Source organism: Nerophis ophidion, linkage group LG05 (genome assembly GCF_033978795.1).
Source record: "Nerophis ophidion isolate RoL-2023_Sa linkage group LG05, RoL_Noph_v1.0, whole genome shotgun sequence".
Classification (NCBI taxonomy): domain Eukaryota; kingdom Metazoa; phylum Chordata; class Actinopteri; order Syngnathiformes; family Syngnathidae; genus Nerophis; species Nerophis ophidion.
The window spans coordinates 60658885-60674936 of NC_084615.1; the positions used below are offsets into that span (position 1 = coordinate 60658885).

General features: G+C 40.0%; 1 protein-coding gene across 2 annotated transcripts in view; it reads right to left on the reverse strand.

Annotated features, from left to right (window-relative positions):
• Positions 1 to 229: 229 nt before the first annotated feature.
• Positions 230 to 16052, reverse strand: part of psd2 (pleckstrin and Sec7 domain containing 2) — a 76994-nt gene continuing 61171 nt past the window's right edge. For both annotated transcript variants that reach the window (XM_061901664.1, XM_061901665.1), the window contains 10 exons: positions 14172 to 14284; positions 13328 to 13386; positions 10545 to 10634; positions 10436 to 10479; positions 10165 to 10355; positions 9999 to 10069; positions 9489 to 9646; positions 9274 to 9418; positions 8956 to 9099; positions 230 to 4432 (listed from right to left, as the gene is read on the reverse strand). In XM_061901664.1, coding sequence (XP_061757648.1) covers positions 4208 to 4432; positions 8956 to 9099; positions 9274 to 9418; positions 9489 to 9646; positions 9999 to 10069; positions 10165 to 10355; positions 10436 to 10479; positions 10545 to 10634; positions 13328 to 13386; positions 14172 to 14284 — 1240 coding nt within the window. In that variant the 3' untranslated portion in view covers positions 230 to 4207. The remainder of the gene's footprint in view (positions 4433 to 8955; positions 9100 to 9273; positions 9419 to 9488; positions 9647 to 9998; positions 10070 to 10164; positions 10356 to 10435; positions 10480 to 10544; positions 10635 to 13327; positions 13387 to 14171; positions 14285 to 16052) is intronic.

Genomic DNA, 16052 nt, shown 5'->3' on the forward strand with positions numbered 1-16052 from the left:
CTTTATATCATAATTAATAGCCAAATATGTGCTTGTTTATACAAAATATTTGCTGATTCATTAAATATATGCAGGATTTTTTTTTCTGCATATGATTATTTACAAATGTACCTTCTGCATGAGCAGTAAAAATACAAGAAAAAAGTGTGTGCATATGAAAGGTGGTATGCCATTAAAACCCATTAAATAATTAGTTTGATAAAATTAATGATAGTAATGACACTTCCAGTTGTAATCTTCTAAAAAGCCTTTAATATAGAGTACAAAGAAATATGTGCATCAGTGATGTCATTGGCACTGCACATGGTTTAGGTGCTGTTTCCAACATGTTAATAAATCACAACTACAATTCTCTATATAAAAGCTTATTTCATGAAGCACAGACTAAATATTCAGTAAATATGTCCTTTACACTGTATGAACCAAAAAAAAAAAAAAAAAAAGACGGTTCAAATATACAAACAAAATAACAGGTGTAATGCTGACATCAAAGTGCAGAAATTGTCTTTTTTCCCCCAATAAAACATAACAAATATTTTTTGTCACAGTCCTATTTTATAGCACAGGCCTACCCTAGAATATTGGGAACATTGGTCAGAACAACAACAGCCAAAGTGACTACAAGGGGAAGTCTGTAAAAAAAAAAAAAAGCAGTTATTAATCATGATATGATACAACTCTTGTCATTTTAGGATTTCCAAATGATTTTAAACAGTATTTTCCCCTCAAAGCTCTACAGTTGTGTCGCAAAGGACGAAGAACCGGCAAAAAGGTGTGGATTTAGGTCGGAATCAATAAGGTGCTGATAAACAACGCTACCCGAACTCCAATGTCCTGACGTAATGCGAGCTCCCAGAGAACAAGCCTTAAAGCCATACTTTGTTAAATATCCGCTAAATGTTTGCCTTCCAGGCCTTACTGAGAAAAGCAAACCATTGTCTTCTGAGAACGTCTTTCGTAACGCTTGCGCTGACCCACATGGAGAATGTTGTTTTTCTGCAGCATCCCAGTTTAATTTGTGTTGGGTGCAGCGAGTCCTGTTGCTGTACGCTTGCCCAAAGACGCCATCAGAGATGTGGCAGAATACTCTTGTGGAGCGGATGGGTGCTGCATTTGTGCTAAAGTTTAAATGACCTCTGGATTGTTTCTACCTTATAAACAGCATGTTCTGCTACATCGACGTCTTCTTTGCAACCTACAGGATCAACATGTCACAAGAAGATAGCATGCCGACGCACTCATGCAGTTTTAGGGATGTAGGCTTAATGCACCATAATGGCCCTGTGATAGTCTGGTGAACAAAGTCAGCTGGGAAATACTATGTAAATCCTTAACAGTTTTTTAAATGTATTTATATAACACATAAGTCAATCGCATAACTGTTTTCATCTTAGTTTTTACACCTGATGCTCTTCCTGGTTTGACTCTGGCCAGGAATGGAATGTGTGTACCATTAACACCACCTGGGATACAACCCTGAGGTGAACAAAATGTCGACTTTCGGGTTTAATTTAAGACGTTTCACAAAAAGGTATTTGGTAGTGGATATTACTTTCTTTAGTAACTAAAAAAAAAAACACCTCCTGGTATCATACCAATAAAATAATATTCTGGCTGATTTCCGCTGCTGCTCACTGCTCCCCTAAGCTCCCAGGGAGTGATCAAATGCAAAGGACAAGATTCACCACACCTAGTGTGTGTGTGACAATCATTAGTACATTAACTTTAAATGGATAATTTATTTGAATGTTGCAAACTATTGTTAACATTCAAGTACCTCAATTTAAGAGTCTTTTAAAGGCCTACTGAAACCCACTACTACCGACCACGCAGTCTGATAGTTTATACATCAATGATGAAATATTAACATTGCAACACATGCCAATACGGCCGGTTTAGTTTACTAAATTACAATTTTAAATTTCCCGCGGAGTTTCTTGTTGAAAACATCGCGGAATGATGACGCCTATGATGACGTGTGTTTGTGACGTTTCGGGTTGGAGGGGACATACTAGCTCAGCACCACTTACAGCTAAAAGTCGTCTCTTTTCATCGCGCAATTACACAGTATTTTGGACATCTGTGTTGCTGAATCTTTTGCAATTTGTTCAATTAATAATGGAGACTATAAAGAAGAATGCTGTTGGTGGAAAGCAGTGTATTGCAGCTGCCTTTAACACCGAGACACAGCCGGTGTTTGTTTGTTGTGAAGCTTTAACACAGAGCGGTCAAGCGAACATGCTTCTCTACATCAACAAGCATGATTTTGGATGGGAAAATTGTGATATATATCACAAAAATATGACACAAAAATATGACAATTACGTCAATTGTTCAATTACTTTTGAGCCCTAAAAGTCAAGGAGTCAAATTGTTGTCAGACCTCTTCAATGACAACTTTGAATCTGCACTTAAAGGCCTTTGGTGCTGATAAAAAAAAGCCCCATTAATTTGAGCAAGGATGAAAGATTCGTGGATGATGATACTGATAGCGAAAGACTAGAAAAAAAAAAAAAATAATAATAAAGTTTTTAAAAAAAGGCGATTGCATTGGGACGGATTCAGATGTTTTTAGACACATTTAGTAGGATAATTCTGGGAAATCCCTTATCTTTCTATTGTGTTGCTAGTGTTTTAGTGAGATTAAATAGTACCTGATAGTCATAGGGGGTGTGTCCACGGGTGTCTTGAGGCCAGTGTTTGAGGGAAGTCACGGCAGATATAAGGACTGCGCAAACTCCACAGATTTCCGGTAAGAGGCGACTTTTTCACTCAATTTTCTCACCGAAACTTGCTGGTTGACAAGTGGTCAACCACCTATGGATCAGAGTGGTCAAGCGAACATGGATCTATGATAGTAAAGCTTCACCTCCGGGAATTTTAAACAAGGAATCACCGTGTGTTTGTGTGGCTAAAGGCTAAAGCTTTCCAACTCCATCTTTTTACTTTGACTTCTCCATTATTAATTGAACAAATTTCAAAAGATTCAGCAACACAGATGTCCAGAATACTGTTTAATTGCGCGATGAAAAGAGACAACTTTTAGCCGCAAGTGGTGCTGCGCTAATATTTCCTGACAGTCCGTGACGTCACGCGCACGCGTTGTCATTCCGCGACATTTTCAACAGGATACCTCGCGGGAAATTTAAAATTGCAATTTAGTAAAGTCAACTGGCCGTATTGGCATGTGTTGCAATGTTAATATTTCATCATTGCTATATAAACTATCAGACTGTGTGGTCGGTAGTAGTGGGTTTCAGTAGGCCTTCAAATCACATCTTTGATTGTTTTATTTTAAATCAATTGTGGGGGTAAAAAAGACTATATCATTTAAAAAAAAATTGTATTGATATGCTTCCTTCGTAATGAAATCCAACCCTTCAAAAAGAGCATGGCGGTAGTTCCAGCCGAACACGGCACAGTGCTTGATGATTTTGTCTTTGAGACGGTGGAAACAAACAGACTATTTCAACACGTGTCAGTGTTTGGGGTAACGGTAGCTTACAAAATGACAGAGATGAGCTCTGATCCAGAACCGTTTCCATTCAAGTTCTTTTTTTGCTCACTAGCTGGTCTCAAGGTGCCGTAAGTAAGGCACTCAACCCCGAGTTCCTCCAGCGAACTGTTCCTCTGTGTGTGTGTATGTGTGTGCAAAGAGATGGTTGTAAAAACAGCGAGAGCCAATACAGTCTATTTGTAAGGAATTAAATAAATAAATAAATATGCTCTACATGGCAGGGTCCCTTCTGAGAGGTTCTTTGTGAGTTTCTGTAACAAAGATGGCGGCTAATCACACTGCACCACAATGATAGGTCCAAAAGTGAGTGTGTAAACAAAATGCTACAGTAGTACCATTTCCTCCATCGCACACATTTGTCTGACTAACACATATATATATACTTTTCTCTCGCCCAAAGTAAACACAGCTAAAGACAACAGCGTCCGAGAAAGTAATACTGATGACGTTATAAATAGTGATCACAGTTCCGATCATTTTAAAATGTGCAATAGTAGTGAGGGTGGGGGCAGTCATGGCAGGTCTTCATCATCTATTGCTTTCGGAAACTTATCACCAGGGAGATAAATTCTAGGAAGGATTCTGATTCGAACCATTAAAGGACCGACCGAAAACCACGACACTGGTTTTGGCTTCAAGGGATGTTGCTCGGAAGGGTGTGGTCCATGAGACCCCCTCCTCCCCTTCCCCTCAGCTCATCTGTCCTGGGGCAGTGCATCCAGCGCCCCTCCCATTCAAGCCGCTGTGAGCATCATGACTGATGGACGGCGAGGACTGCGTCTTGCGGAGGTGGCCAGCCAAAGTGCCCTCCATCAACAGGCCACCTACCACGCTGGCCTCAATCTTCTCTAGATCATCTGTCTCAGTGCGGATTTTGGCCTGAAGGAGGCTGATGTACGTCTCATAGCGAGTCTTCTGCTCGTCATGAAAAGAGAGGTGGGGGGGGGGGGGGACACAAGGTACAAGGTGAAATGCTTGACTGCGTTGTTTGAACACAATGAATTAACCTTGGGTTTGACCACAAAGTGTCTGGACTAATCGCAAATCGCACATTAGTAAAATACAAAATACATTTTTCATGCATAACCTAATGCGATATACATGCATTTGTCTGCCACAACTAAACTTGGATCGCTACAAATAAATTTGGTGCTGTGTGTTGCCCTGGTTCATAAACACACGGATGCACTGGTTTTCCGTTACTTTCTGTCACTGTTACTTTCTCTCCAAATTGTACTACATACTACTATACTTCCGGAGGTGGGAATTTAAACTTTCTCTGACAGGAGACTCTGCCAGACGTTCCCAGCAGACCCTCACAATGCGTTTGGGCCTCCCAGGTCTGTCCGGCATCCTCCCCCACCATCGCAGCCAACTCACCACCAGGTGGTGATCGGTAGAAAGCTCCGCCACTCTCTTCACCCGAGTGTCCAAAACATAAGGCCGCAAATCCGATGACACAACTACAAAGTCGATCATGGAACTGCGTCCTAGGGTGTCCTGGTGCCATGTGCACATGTGGACACCCTTTTGTTTGAACATGGTGTTTGTTATGGACAAACTATGACGAGCACAAAAGTCCAATAACAAAACACCACTCGGGTTCAGATCCGGGCGGCCATTCTTCCCAATCACGCCTCTCCAGGTTTCACTGTCGTTGCCAACGTGAGCGTTGAAGTCCCCCAGTAGGACAAGGGAATAACCCGGGGGAGCACTTTCCAGTACTCCCTCGAGTGCTCCTATTGTACTATACTATTGTACTACTGTAAGAACCTGATCATACATTTTCATTCTCTGTATGTGTCAAGCTACAAACCCTGTTTCCGTATGAGTTGGGAAATTGTGTTAGATGTAAATATAAACGAAATACAATGATTTGCAAATCATTTTCAACCCATACTCAATTAAATATGCTACAAAGACAACATATTTGATGCTCAAACTGATAAATTTTTTTTTTTTGCAAATGATCATTAACTTTAGAATTTGATGCCCGCAACATGTGACAAAGAAGTTGGGAAAGGTGGCAATAAATACTGATAAAGTTGGGAAACATCCCACAGGTGTGCAGGCTAATTGGGAACAGGTGGGTGCCATGATTGGGTATAAAAACAGCTTCCCCAAAAAATGCTCAGTCTTTCACAAGAAAGGATGGGGCGAGGTACACCCCTTCGTCCACAACTGCGTGAGCAAATAGTCAAACAGTTTAAGAACAACATTTCTCAAAGTGCAAGTGCAAGAAAATTAGGGATTTCAACATCTACGGTCCATAATATAATCAAAAGGTTCAGAGAATCTGGAGGAATCACTCCATATAAGCGGCATGGCCAGAAACCAACATTGAATGACCGTGACTTTCGATCCCTCTCTGAAGGATATCACCACATGGGCTCAGGAACACTTCAGAAAACCACTGTCACTAAATACAGTTTGTAGCTACATCTGTAAGTGCAAGTTAAAGCTCTACTATGCAAAGCAAAAGCCATTTTTCAACAACATCCAGAAACGCCCCCGGCATCTCTGGGCCCGAGATCATCTAAGATTGACTGATGCAAAGTGGAAAAGTGTTCTGCGGTCTGACGAGTCCACATTTCAAATGGTTTTTGGAAATATTCGACATCGTGTCATCCGGACCAAAGGGGAAGCGAACCATCCAGACTGTTATCGACGCAAAGTTCAAAAGCCAGCATCTGTGATGGTATGGAGGTGCATTAGTGCCCAAGGCATGGGTAACTTACACATCTGTGAAGGCACCATTAATGCCGAAAGGTAAATACATGTTTTGGAACAACATATGCTGCCATCTAAGCGCCGTCTTTTTCATGGACGCCCCTGCTTATTTCAGCTAGACAATGCCAAGCCACATTCAGCACGTGTAACAACAGTGTGGTTTCGTAAAAAAAGAGTGCGGGTACTTTCCTGGCCCGCCTGCAGTCCAGACTTTTCTCCCATCGAAAATGTGTGGCGCATTATGAAGCGTAAAATACGACAGCGGAGACCCCGGACTTTTGAACGACTGAAGCTCTACATAAAACAAGAATGAGAAAGTATTCCACTTTCAATGCTTCAACAATTAGTTTCCTCAGTTCCCAAAATTTTATTGAGTGTTGTTAAAAGAAAAGGTGATGTAACACAGTGGTGAACATGCCCTTTCCCAACTACTTTGGCACGTGTTGCAGCCATGAAATTCTAAGTTAATTATTATTTGCAAAAAAAAAAATAAAGTTTATCAGTTTGAACATGAAATATCTTGTCTTTGTAGTGCATTCAATTGAATATGGGTTAAAAAGGATTTGCAAATCATTGTATTCTGTTTATATTTACATCTAACACAATTTCCCAACTCATATGGAAACGGGGTTTGTAGTTGTTGACTAGCATTTACTTTAATTAAAAACCTTATTCTACTTAGGAACAATATATATATCAATCATGGTAAACCAATGAGTATAAATTGTCACATTTCATTGTCACCGACGTCCCACTGGGTCATCATTGTCACCGACGTCCCACTGGGTGTGAGTTTTCCTTGCCCTTATGTGGGCCTACCGAGGATGTCGTAGTGGTTTGTGTTGTGGTTTGTGCAGCCCTTTGAGACACTAGTGATTTAGGGCTATATAATTAAACATTGATTGATTGATTGATTTATTTCCTTTTCATCGCTGTAATTCAAGCAACACTGCGTTCTAGCTGTAGGTAGGCATCTTGTTCAAGCAAGAAAAAATACGTTACTACTGGAAATCTCCCTGCCTCTCAAGGCCTCTCTAACACTTCACAATTCCTCCCACAGACCCGCAATATGAGAAGCACTGCACTAAAGTGACTGTGTGTGAATGTAACTTCCGACTGCGTACGGTAGACTACATTGTCGCTCTGCTTCTTAGCACTCTTTGAATGCCAGATAATATGGAGATGTAGCAGGAGGGATCAATGTTTCCAACTTAGTGATATATATTTAGCCAGTATTCAAATGCCTCTAGAGTCTGTTTGGCAAAAAAAGCAACTAGGGACACATGAAGCAACTTTATCTTGTCTTACTGGGGACTCTGAAATTAAAACACACTCTTTTCAACAATCGGTAAGTGCTGCTTTTTTCCCTCCCCATCTTCTCAAAGGCACTTCTGACATAAAAATAAACAAAAAGTTGATTTCTATTTTGAAACGTGTTTTGCTTTTCATGTTTTTAGTTTACTTTTTGTCTACCACAGCATCCTCAAAAAATGAAATACACATGCATCATGGCCAATTTAGCAAATTAGATCATGGCATTATCTAATCCTCCCCTGTAACTAAATCCGTAATAGAGTTGTACGGGAAACATTGAATTAATTCCTTCTGAAAAAAGTATGTAATTAAAAGAGTACTTATTGTTGTCTGTGCAACAGAGCATTTGTTTGTACATCGATTTGTAAGTCAATGGACAGACTAGATAAACATTTGTTTTTACTGGGTATAAGAGCACCTCTAGCTTCACTCAAATCGTGCAAAAAGACGAAAGGACGCGTAAACCTGCAGTTGTGCAGAAATAACTATGAGAAAAGAGATGATCGCCCTGTAGCACCATCCTATGCTTGTCAACATATATGGACTGTCACAAATTAAATTATTAGACACATCCTTCAGTCGTAGTGGTTTGTGTTGTGGTTTGTGCAGCCCTTTGAGACACTAGTGATTTAGGGCTATATAAGTAAACATTGATTGATTGATTGATTGATTCAATATCATTTCATAATTTTAGAGCTGCTGGATGACCAAAGGGGCTGATTAAATGTATGTGTTTTGGTGTCTGTTTCTGTTTTTTAATGACATTAGTCTTTTTTTAAATCTACTGTATATGTACAGAATATATATGGAAAAACATTCCAGCAATATGGATTTTCTTGTGTCTGTACATTTCAATGGACCCGCAGAAAAAATGGGCTCCATTCTAGTTGCACTGCACAGGTGATAACGTGACGTGCAGTAAATGAGTATACACAACACCTAATTTACACAATCTGCACTAGTGGTACACGCAGTCTGAGTTGATCACACGCAACTCCGCCACTAATAGTATACACGATTTTATTGTTTGCACACGCTGTTTAGCGTGTGGTATTTGGATCTTATTAGATTAGGTCTTTTGTATGTTATTGTGGGTGTGAATGCTGTTTAGCGCGTGGTATTTGGATTTTAGTAGATTAGGTCTTACGTATCTTAATTGTGGTTGTAGTTTGTTTTTGATTAAAAGAGTTTAATGTACCATAAAAGTAAAACATTTATCAGTAAAACTCAAAATTAAACACATGGTTATTAGAATATGATTTTATTATATTCAATTTTATTGGATTGTGCATATGTACCTAATATTGTGGTATATCAAAATCTGATATGCATTGATCTATCTGTAAATTGATAACACATGACACAATAAATAGTAGATGTAATAATGAGTATACCTCGTATGTGAGGTAGTGCTCTTTGAGCCGATACTCCTCCCACTCGCGGTTTTTGGGGTCAGCTGAGGGCAGGTTTTTCCGGTGCTCTTCCAGTTCCAGGCTCATCTGCTTTAGCTTGTTCTCGTGACTCAGCAGCTGCTCCTGCTGCACCAATCACAGCCCAGGCAAAAAACAGAAAACCGCCGAAACAGCCAATCAGACGGGTGTGCACACCAATAGAATACGTACAGATATAATGTAAACAAGGGTCTGGACGGAGGCTATTGGTGGTTTTAACTGTATTGTGAAAGTATTTAATGCCAATTTGCTTTATAATACCTGATTTAGTCTTGTAGATGAAGATGGCAAAATGGGACGACAAAATTTCTTCATGGAGCCAATAGCAGCAGGGAAGGCTGGAGCAGAGAAGAGTGCTGCCACCAGATTTATCCGGAAGATCCACGACATCATCTCCTCCTCGTCCCTGAAGAGAAGAAACAGCATCGTGAGGATGTCTGATTCCAAATTGCAGACAGGCTAAGAAATCTACGCACGGCGCTTGAAGCAGAAAAACTCTCCAGTCAGAGGTTTTGAGCTTGAGTACGTTGGCTCGCTTGCTGTAGTCGGTGGCACGGGTGGCTAAAGCGTGGTTGATCCGCACAGCGTTCTTCAGATCCACCTCTGAAATGTCAGCATCCGGCTTATATTCATCCTGAATGAGGAAATTGTGTCATATTTCGTTGTGTACTGTAAATGCCAAAGCTAACATTTAAACATTTTAATATATGTAATGTGTATATATGAATGTCCTGTGCAAATATTGAATCACCATGTGACAATTAGACCAAATGTCACAGTAATAATAACACTGCATCATTGTTAAAAAAAAAGGTAACATTTTTACCTCTCATGTGCTACAATACAGCCTTACTCCCAGCAGAGGGAGACAACACAAACTACACTTGCCAACATCACTCACGGCGCAGTGCAACTACTGGAGCAGCATCAGTACCAGCCCATGGTGCATGTGTGTTTCTATAGCAACTACATCAAGGACATAGTACCTTCTGGAGATATAAGATCATCCCCTTGAGAACGGCGTAGAACTTCTTCCAACCACGGCGACCCCTTGGGGCTGGAAAGGGCAAATTTAAGCAGGATTCAGATTTTATATTAGAACAACATGATATTATAAAACATTCTAAGATGTCAGTGAGTTTATGAACTCACTCCTTTTGCCATCCATATCAGCGTGGCTTTTGCGAGTTAGCACTCCGTGTTTGTAGGTTATGGCATTGAGGAGGATGGGGATGGCGATGAAAGGGTTATTGCTGTCCGTTACCCTGGCAACACGTTTACTCCCGCCCTCACACTGCTCCTCCACCAGCTCTGACAGACTTTTCCTTAGCTCTTCTTCTTCACTGCACACAGCCAAAAACACTCAGATGAACACGAGACACACGTATTGAACTATTTGAGCAGAGAAAAAAAGCCCACTCACACAGCCCACTCAAGCTTCTCGTTCTTGATGGAGTTGTATAAGACCTGTGCATGACAAGAATGTGAAATTATCTGCACACATAATACTAGCTTTAGGAAAAGATGTTTACCTTTAGTAAGTCTTTGGGAAAGTCTTTGCCATTGTTGAGGCCATCTAGATTACCAATAAACTGTTGGCAGGACATTTTCTTCCCAATGTTCTGAGGAGGGAAAAACATCAAAGGAGAACAAATTGTGTGGTTAATTAATTCAACAGTATTATTTTTTCTATAAAAGGTGACATACTCAGAGTCGGCAATCATCAGGCCCAAACAAGATGCAATAACGCAACCAGCCACAGGATGGCAGTGCATATCTTTTCACACAGTCCAAATTAATCTTTTTTATATATATATATATCCATCCATTTTCTACCGCTTATTCCCTTTCGGGGTCGCGGGGGGCGCTGGCGCCTATCTCAGCTACAATCGGGCGGAAGGCAGGGTACATATATATATATAGGCAGCACGATGGCAAAGTATGGTAGTCCTAGGTTCAATCCCAGGCTCGGGGTCTTTCTGTGTGCAGCTTGTGACTGCGTGGGTTCCCTCCGGGTACTCCGGCTTCCTCCCACCTCCAAAGACATGCACCTGGGGATAGGTTGATTGGCAACACTAAATCGGCCCTAGTGTGTGTGAATCTTGTCTGTCTATCTGTGTTGGCCCTGTGATGAAGTGGCGACTTGCCCAGGGTGTACGCCGCCTTCCCCCCGAATGCAGCTGAGATAGGCTCCAGCAACCCCTGTGACCCCAAAAGGTACAAGCAGTAAAAAATGGATGGTTATATATATATATATATATATATATATATTGGCCCTGCGATGAGGTGGCGACTTGTCCAGGGTGTACCCCGCCTTCCGCCCGATTGTAGCTGAGATAGGCGCCAGCGCCCCCCGCGACCCCAAAAAGGGAATAAGCGGTAGAAAATGGATGGATGGATATATATATATATATATATATATATATATACATATACACACACACTACGTGATTGACTATAGGAATATTAACAACCAATTTGCATTATTAGTTCGTTTTTATATGTAATTTTAAAAATCTCAATGTTCTCAACTCCCGTTTCAATCTCGGTGTTGCACTGTGCAGAACCATGCTGCCCAGAGGAGTGTCATACTGTATAGTTTGCAATGACGTAGTTAATTTCACCATAGCTGACGTCATGTTGTTATTATTTAGACCAGTGAATCCCGAATTAGCGGCAGCACATTAGTGTACCTTAAGGGATCATCAGGTGTGCCACATAAATTATTCAATTTCACCTAATTGATCCAAAAATTATGATGTACTTACTGCAAAGAATGTACATTTGTCTTTCGATTTACATCATTGATATATAGCAGTGGTCCTCTAACACGGTCCGTGATGCATTTTAAGTTAAAATAAAAGTACCAATGATAGTTACACACACACACACTAGATGTGTTGAAATGTGTCTTCTGTATTCAACCCATCCCCTTGTTCACCCCCTGGGAAGTGAGGGGAGCAGTGAGCAGCAGCGGTGGCCGTGCCCGGGAATCATTTTTGGTGATTGCAACTGGGCCGCACAGAAACATTAAGATAAACAAACGCATTTTCTCTGAGTTTCACCGGTCCCACTAGATAGACATACTAATAAGCTTGTCTATAGATGTATAATACAATTCCTGATAGGAAGTCACCATTAATTAAATTTCTTATAGTGTTGTGACATAATACAATGCACATTAATTAAACATATAAAACGGAAATGAGACAGATTGTATGCCAAAGGCTAATTTCCATCTGCAGTCCCCAGCAGGCTGAAGATATATTGTACCAACAACCTGCTGGCGACCATCTCGCCATGAAAAAACAAGACCAGGGCTTCCACTAATTCAACGTTATGATGAGTTGTATTTTTTATGCACTTATTTTTGCTGTATTTAGCTGCCACAAACAATAATACATACATTAAACCGAACCCTGTTGCAAAAAAGGTTTGGGACCCCTGATGTATATAGTGCCAATTTTAAGCTTTTCCACCAGATGGCAGAAGATACATAATTAACATGTGTATCCAGTTGTTGCCATTTATTTAATAGAATTAAACCACGAACCGGTTTATGTAAGAAAGAGTCCATGTCACCACTGCTGGTAGTAGCATTGTAGTGCACTTTATTTTTTTATTAAAATGTGAAAGAATTCTTAATGATCCTCAATAAATCCATCCTATTTTTCTCTTTATTTGGGCCCATCTAAAAGCTTCCACTGCCAATTTCATCTAAAGAAAAAGCAGGACTACAATTATGGCTAAATACTGCTAAAAGAAAAAGGAGCACACGCCAAAAGAGGAACAAGTCTATTTCTGGCGCAGGAGGAATACTTACCACCTGCAGGGACAGAGAGAGACCAGGAAACCAGATGTGGTGAGCAGGGGAAGGATTTGAAAGGGAAGAAGAGGAAAAGAGAGAAAGGATGTTAGTTAAAGGAGGGTTATTCTATAACACAAGAGTTTAGCTGGGTCTACATGGTACATGTGAAGAACAGTGTTTAACGACAAGCATAAAACATTTGATGACTTCTGATGGTTCTGTGGGGCTCACACCACAATGATCTAGTTTAAAAGTGATCACAAGAGACTATCTGAGGACAGGAGAGGCAGAAAGAGGTCAAAAAGTAGGCTGGGAAGCAAGAGAGTGCAAATAGAGAAGGGAGAAAGAGAGAGAGAGGCTTGAGTGAGTCTTAAGAAGGCAAGAAAAATGCAGATCCAAAATAAGATGACAATCTAGACATGCCATAGATGGCCTTTTTCCAAGTATGTAGGGAGATTAGATGAGCAGGAATCCATAAACAGAGTGCAAAACAAGGTAAACACATACGTGTCCATGTAGGTCTGTGTTGAGCAGCATGAGGGCACAGGTTAGTGTGTGGGCTCCATCTGCAACACAACACACACAAGGCCAACCCGATGTCAAAATCCAGTGAAGGGACACAAAGTCACATTTTACACAGGTCTATGTTGTCTATTTCTATGTTGTGCCATGAAAAATGTAATCCTGTAAGGTTATTATAAGAGCAGTGCTGCGAATATTCATCAGCCACAACATTAGGTACACCTGCATAAATGAATACAATTATTGTGTCCTTGTGAAAGACCCTTCACTCACTTTGCCTCCAGTGCAGCCCACACTAGTATGTGAATGTGAATTAATGGCAGCCAGGGTTGCGTCATTCTATCCCAGGGCAGCTGCGGCCACAAATGTAGCTTACCAACATATCGGGGAATGTGGAGTGAATAAATCATGGATTGAGTAAGTTTGTTTTGTCAATGTCATGTGGTTTGAATTACTTAATAAAAAGCACTGTATGCATCCATCTATTATTATTATTAAATTAGTATTATTATTAATAAACTAGTAATTATCTAATCACCCCACACGTCCACCTCCCAGTCCTGTGAAGTCAATACAAGAGCTATATGGTGGGCATGCATTAATTTACTGTCATTTAGAACTGCACAATAGTGTGTTGGCCTTATTAAAATAAACAACATAAAGGAGGGAAAACTTGTAAATTATATCACAATTTAGCTCTGACACTTTTTTGGTTAAAAGTCAAAGCTTTTGGAATGGGGTTAAGGCTGTAACTAATGTGAGTAGAGTGTATATAAAAATACAGTACATGTGTTAGCATTGATCACAGAGCTCATTAATTTACTCTAACCTTCACATGTGATTGTTTGTTGATTGCAGTGGCAGAAGCGTTTGGAGAAATGCACCAGGACTCGCTCTCTTTCCTGCGTCTCCCCCATCAGCGGAAAGGCTTTTAAAAAGTTCCTGTCACATATAAATGACATCAAGAGGCCAACTGGAGGTCAGATGTCTCCCAGTTACGCTGCAAAATATGCACATTAATCATGCCTGCTAGTCAATAGAATGTGTGGAGGTCACAGATATGGACAGGCGTCCCTTTAGAAACAAGGCAAAATGAGGTCATGTAAAATACTGTCAGATATTGCGTATGAATGACAAGACAAAGAATTGCCGGTGGCGAAATGCCAAAGACAGAATCAAACAAATCAGTCTGACATCACTGCAGTTCTTAGCAATCCTCACATGTCATGCAAATAGATAATTAGCTTTTTTCACAATGAACTCACCCTAAAATAACGGTTAATTTGTTATAAAAGAGTCTTTCTTAGAAAAAGTTCCCATCCATTGAAAATTGTAATATTATTACGACTGGTAAAACTGAATATATACTTGTGAAGGGCACTGCCATGGATTGTTTTTGTATGTATTTAGTCAATTATTTTCACAACAGTACATTGTATAGGTTACAATTAGTTGGTTTAATTTCTTCTTAGCATTTTTAGACTAAACAGCTGCTATAGCATTATTCAAACACATTTAACCACAATGTTATTAGAAAGCACTCTCCTAAATGTCACTGTTATGCAGACGACACAACTTTATTTATCAATGAAACCAAATGAAACTAATTGGCTAGGTCAATTCCAGATGGGTCTTAAGTGGATTACTTCCACCTTCCTCCTACTTAACTAAAAAAAAAACTGAAATTATAATCCTTGGCCTCCATAACCACAGAGAATAGGCTTTGAATGATATAACTGATTTAGATGTTTTCACACTTGCTCACAGCAGCACACTTGTTATTGTTCAGGGTTTATCATTTAATTCCCAAATGCAACAAATGATAAGAACAAAATTTTTTGTAACTGCAAAATATAAAAAAAACAGTTGCTGATGCTAACAAAGTAGTCAATGCTTCTGTGACCTCCAGGTTGGATTATTGCAATTCCCTGCTAATCAGCTGCCCAAGCAAGTATGTAAAGACCCTCCAGCTGGTTCAAAATGCTGCTGCAAGAGTTCTAACCATAACCGGGAGAGGAGATAAAATGTTTCCTCTGCTCGCGTCACTGCACTGCCTAACAAAAAAAAACTATAAAATTGAATTCAAAATCCTGCTCCTCACATATATATGGCACTACATGGCCAGGTTTTATCGTAGAGTACCTTAAAGTGGTGCCGTATCAAACTAATAGTGCACTCTGTCCCCAGAGCTTATACATACAAACGTACTTCCAATAACTTCTAAAAGTTAAATTGTACAAGGCTCTTATGGAACCATATTCACCACCTTCTTACTCAAAACTAAACTTAAAACGTACATGTTTGATAATGATTATAGTGAGTGCAGACTCAGGCGTATCTGCCATAGACCTTCACTGCTGGATCTTTTTAGATACTCCTTTGCCTCTTCTCTGTTTTTCTATTAGTCCTATCTTTGTATCTTACTCTGCCTTAGGGCAGGGCTATATGGCCTTTTTTTAATATCTCAATATTTTTAGGCCATATCGCGATATACAATATATATTACGATATTTTGCCTTAGCCTTGAATGAACACTTGATGCATATAATCACAGCAGTATGATGATTCTATGTGTCTACATTAAAACATTCTTCTTCACTCTGCATTCATATATGCTACTTTTAAACTTTCATGCAGAGAGGGAAATCACAACTAAGTCAATTGACCAATAGTGTATTTATTAAAGTTATTAAGCAACGGCACAAACATT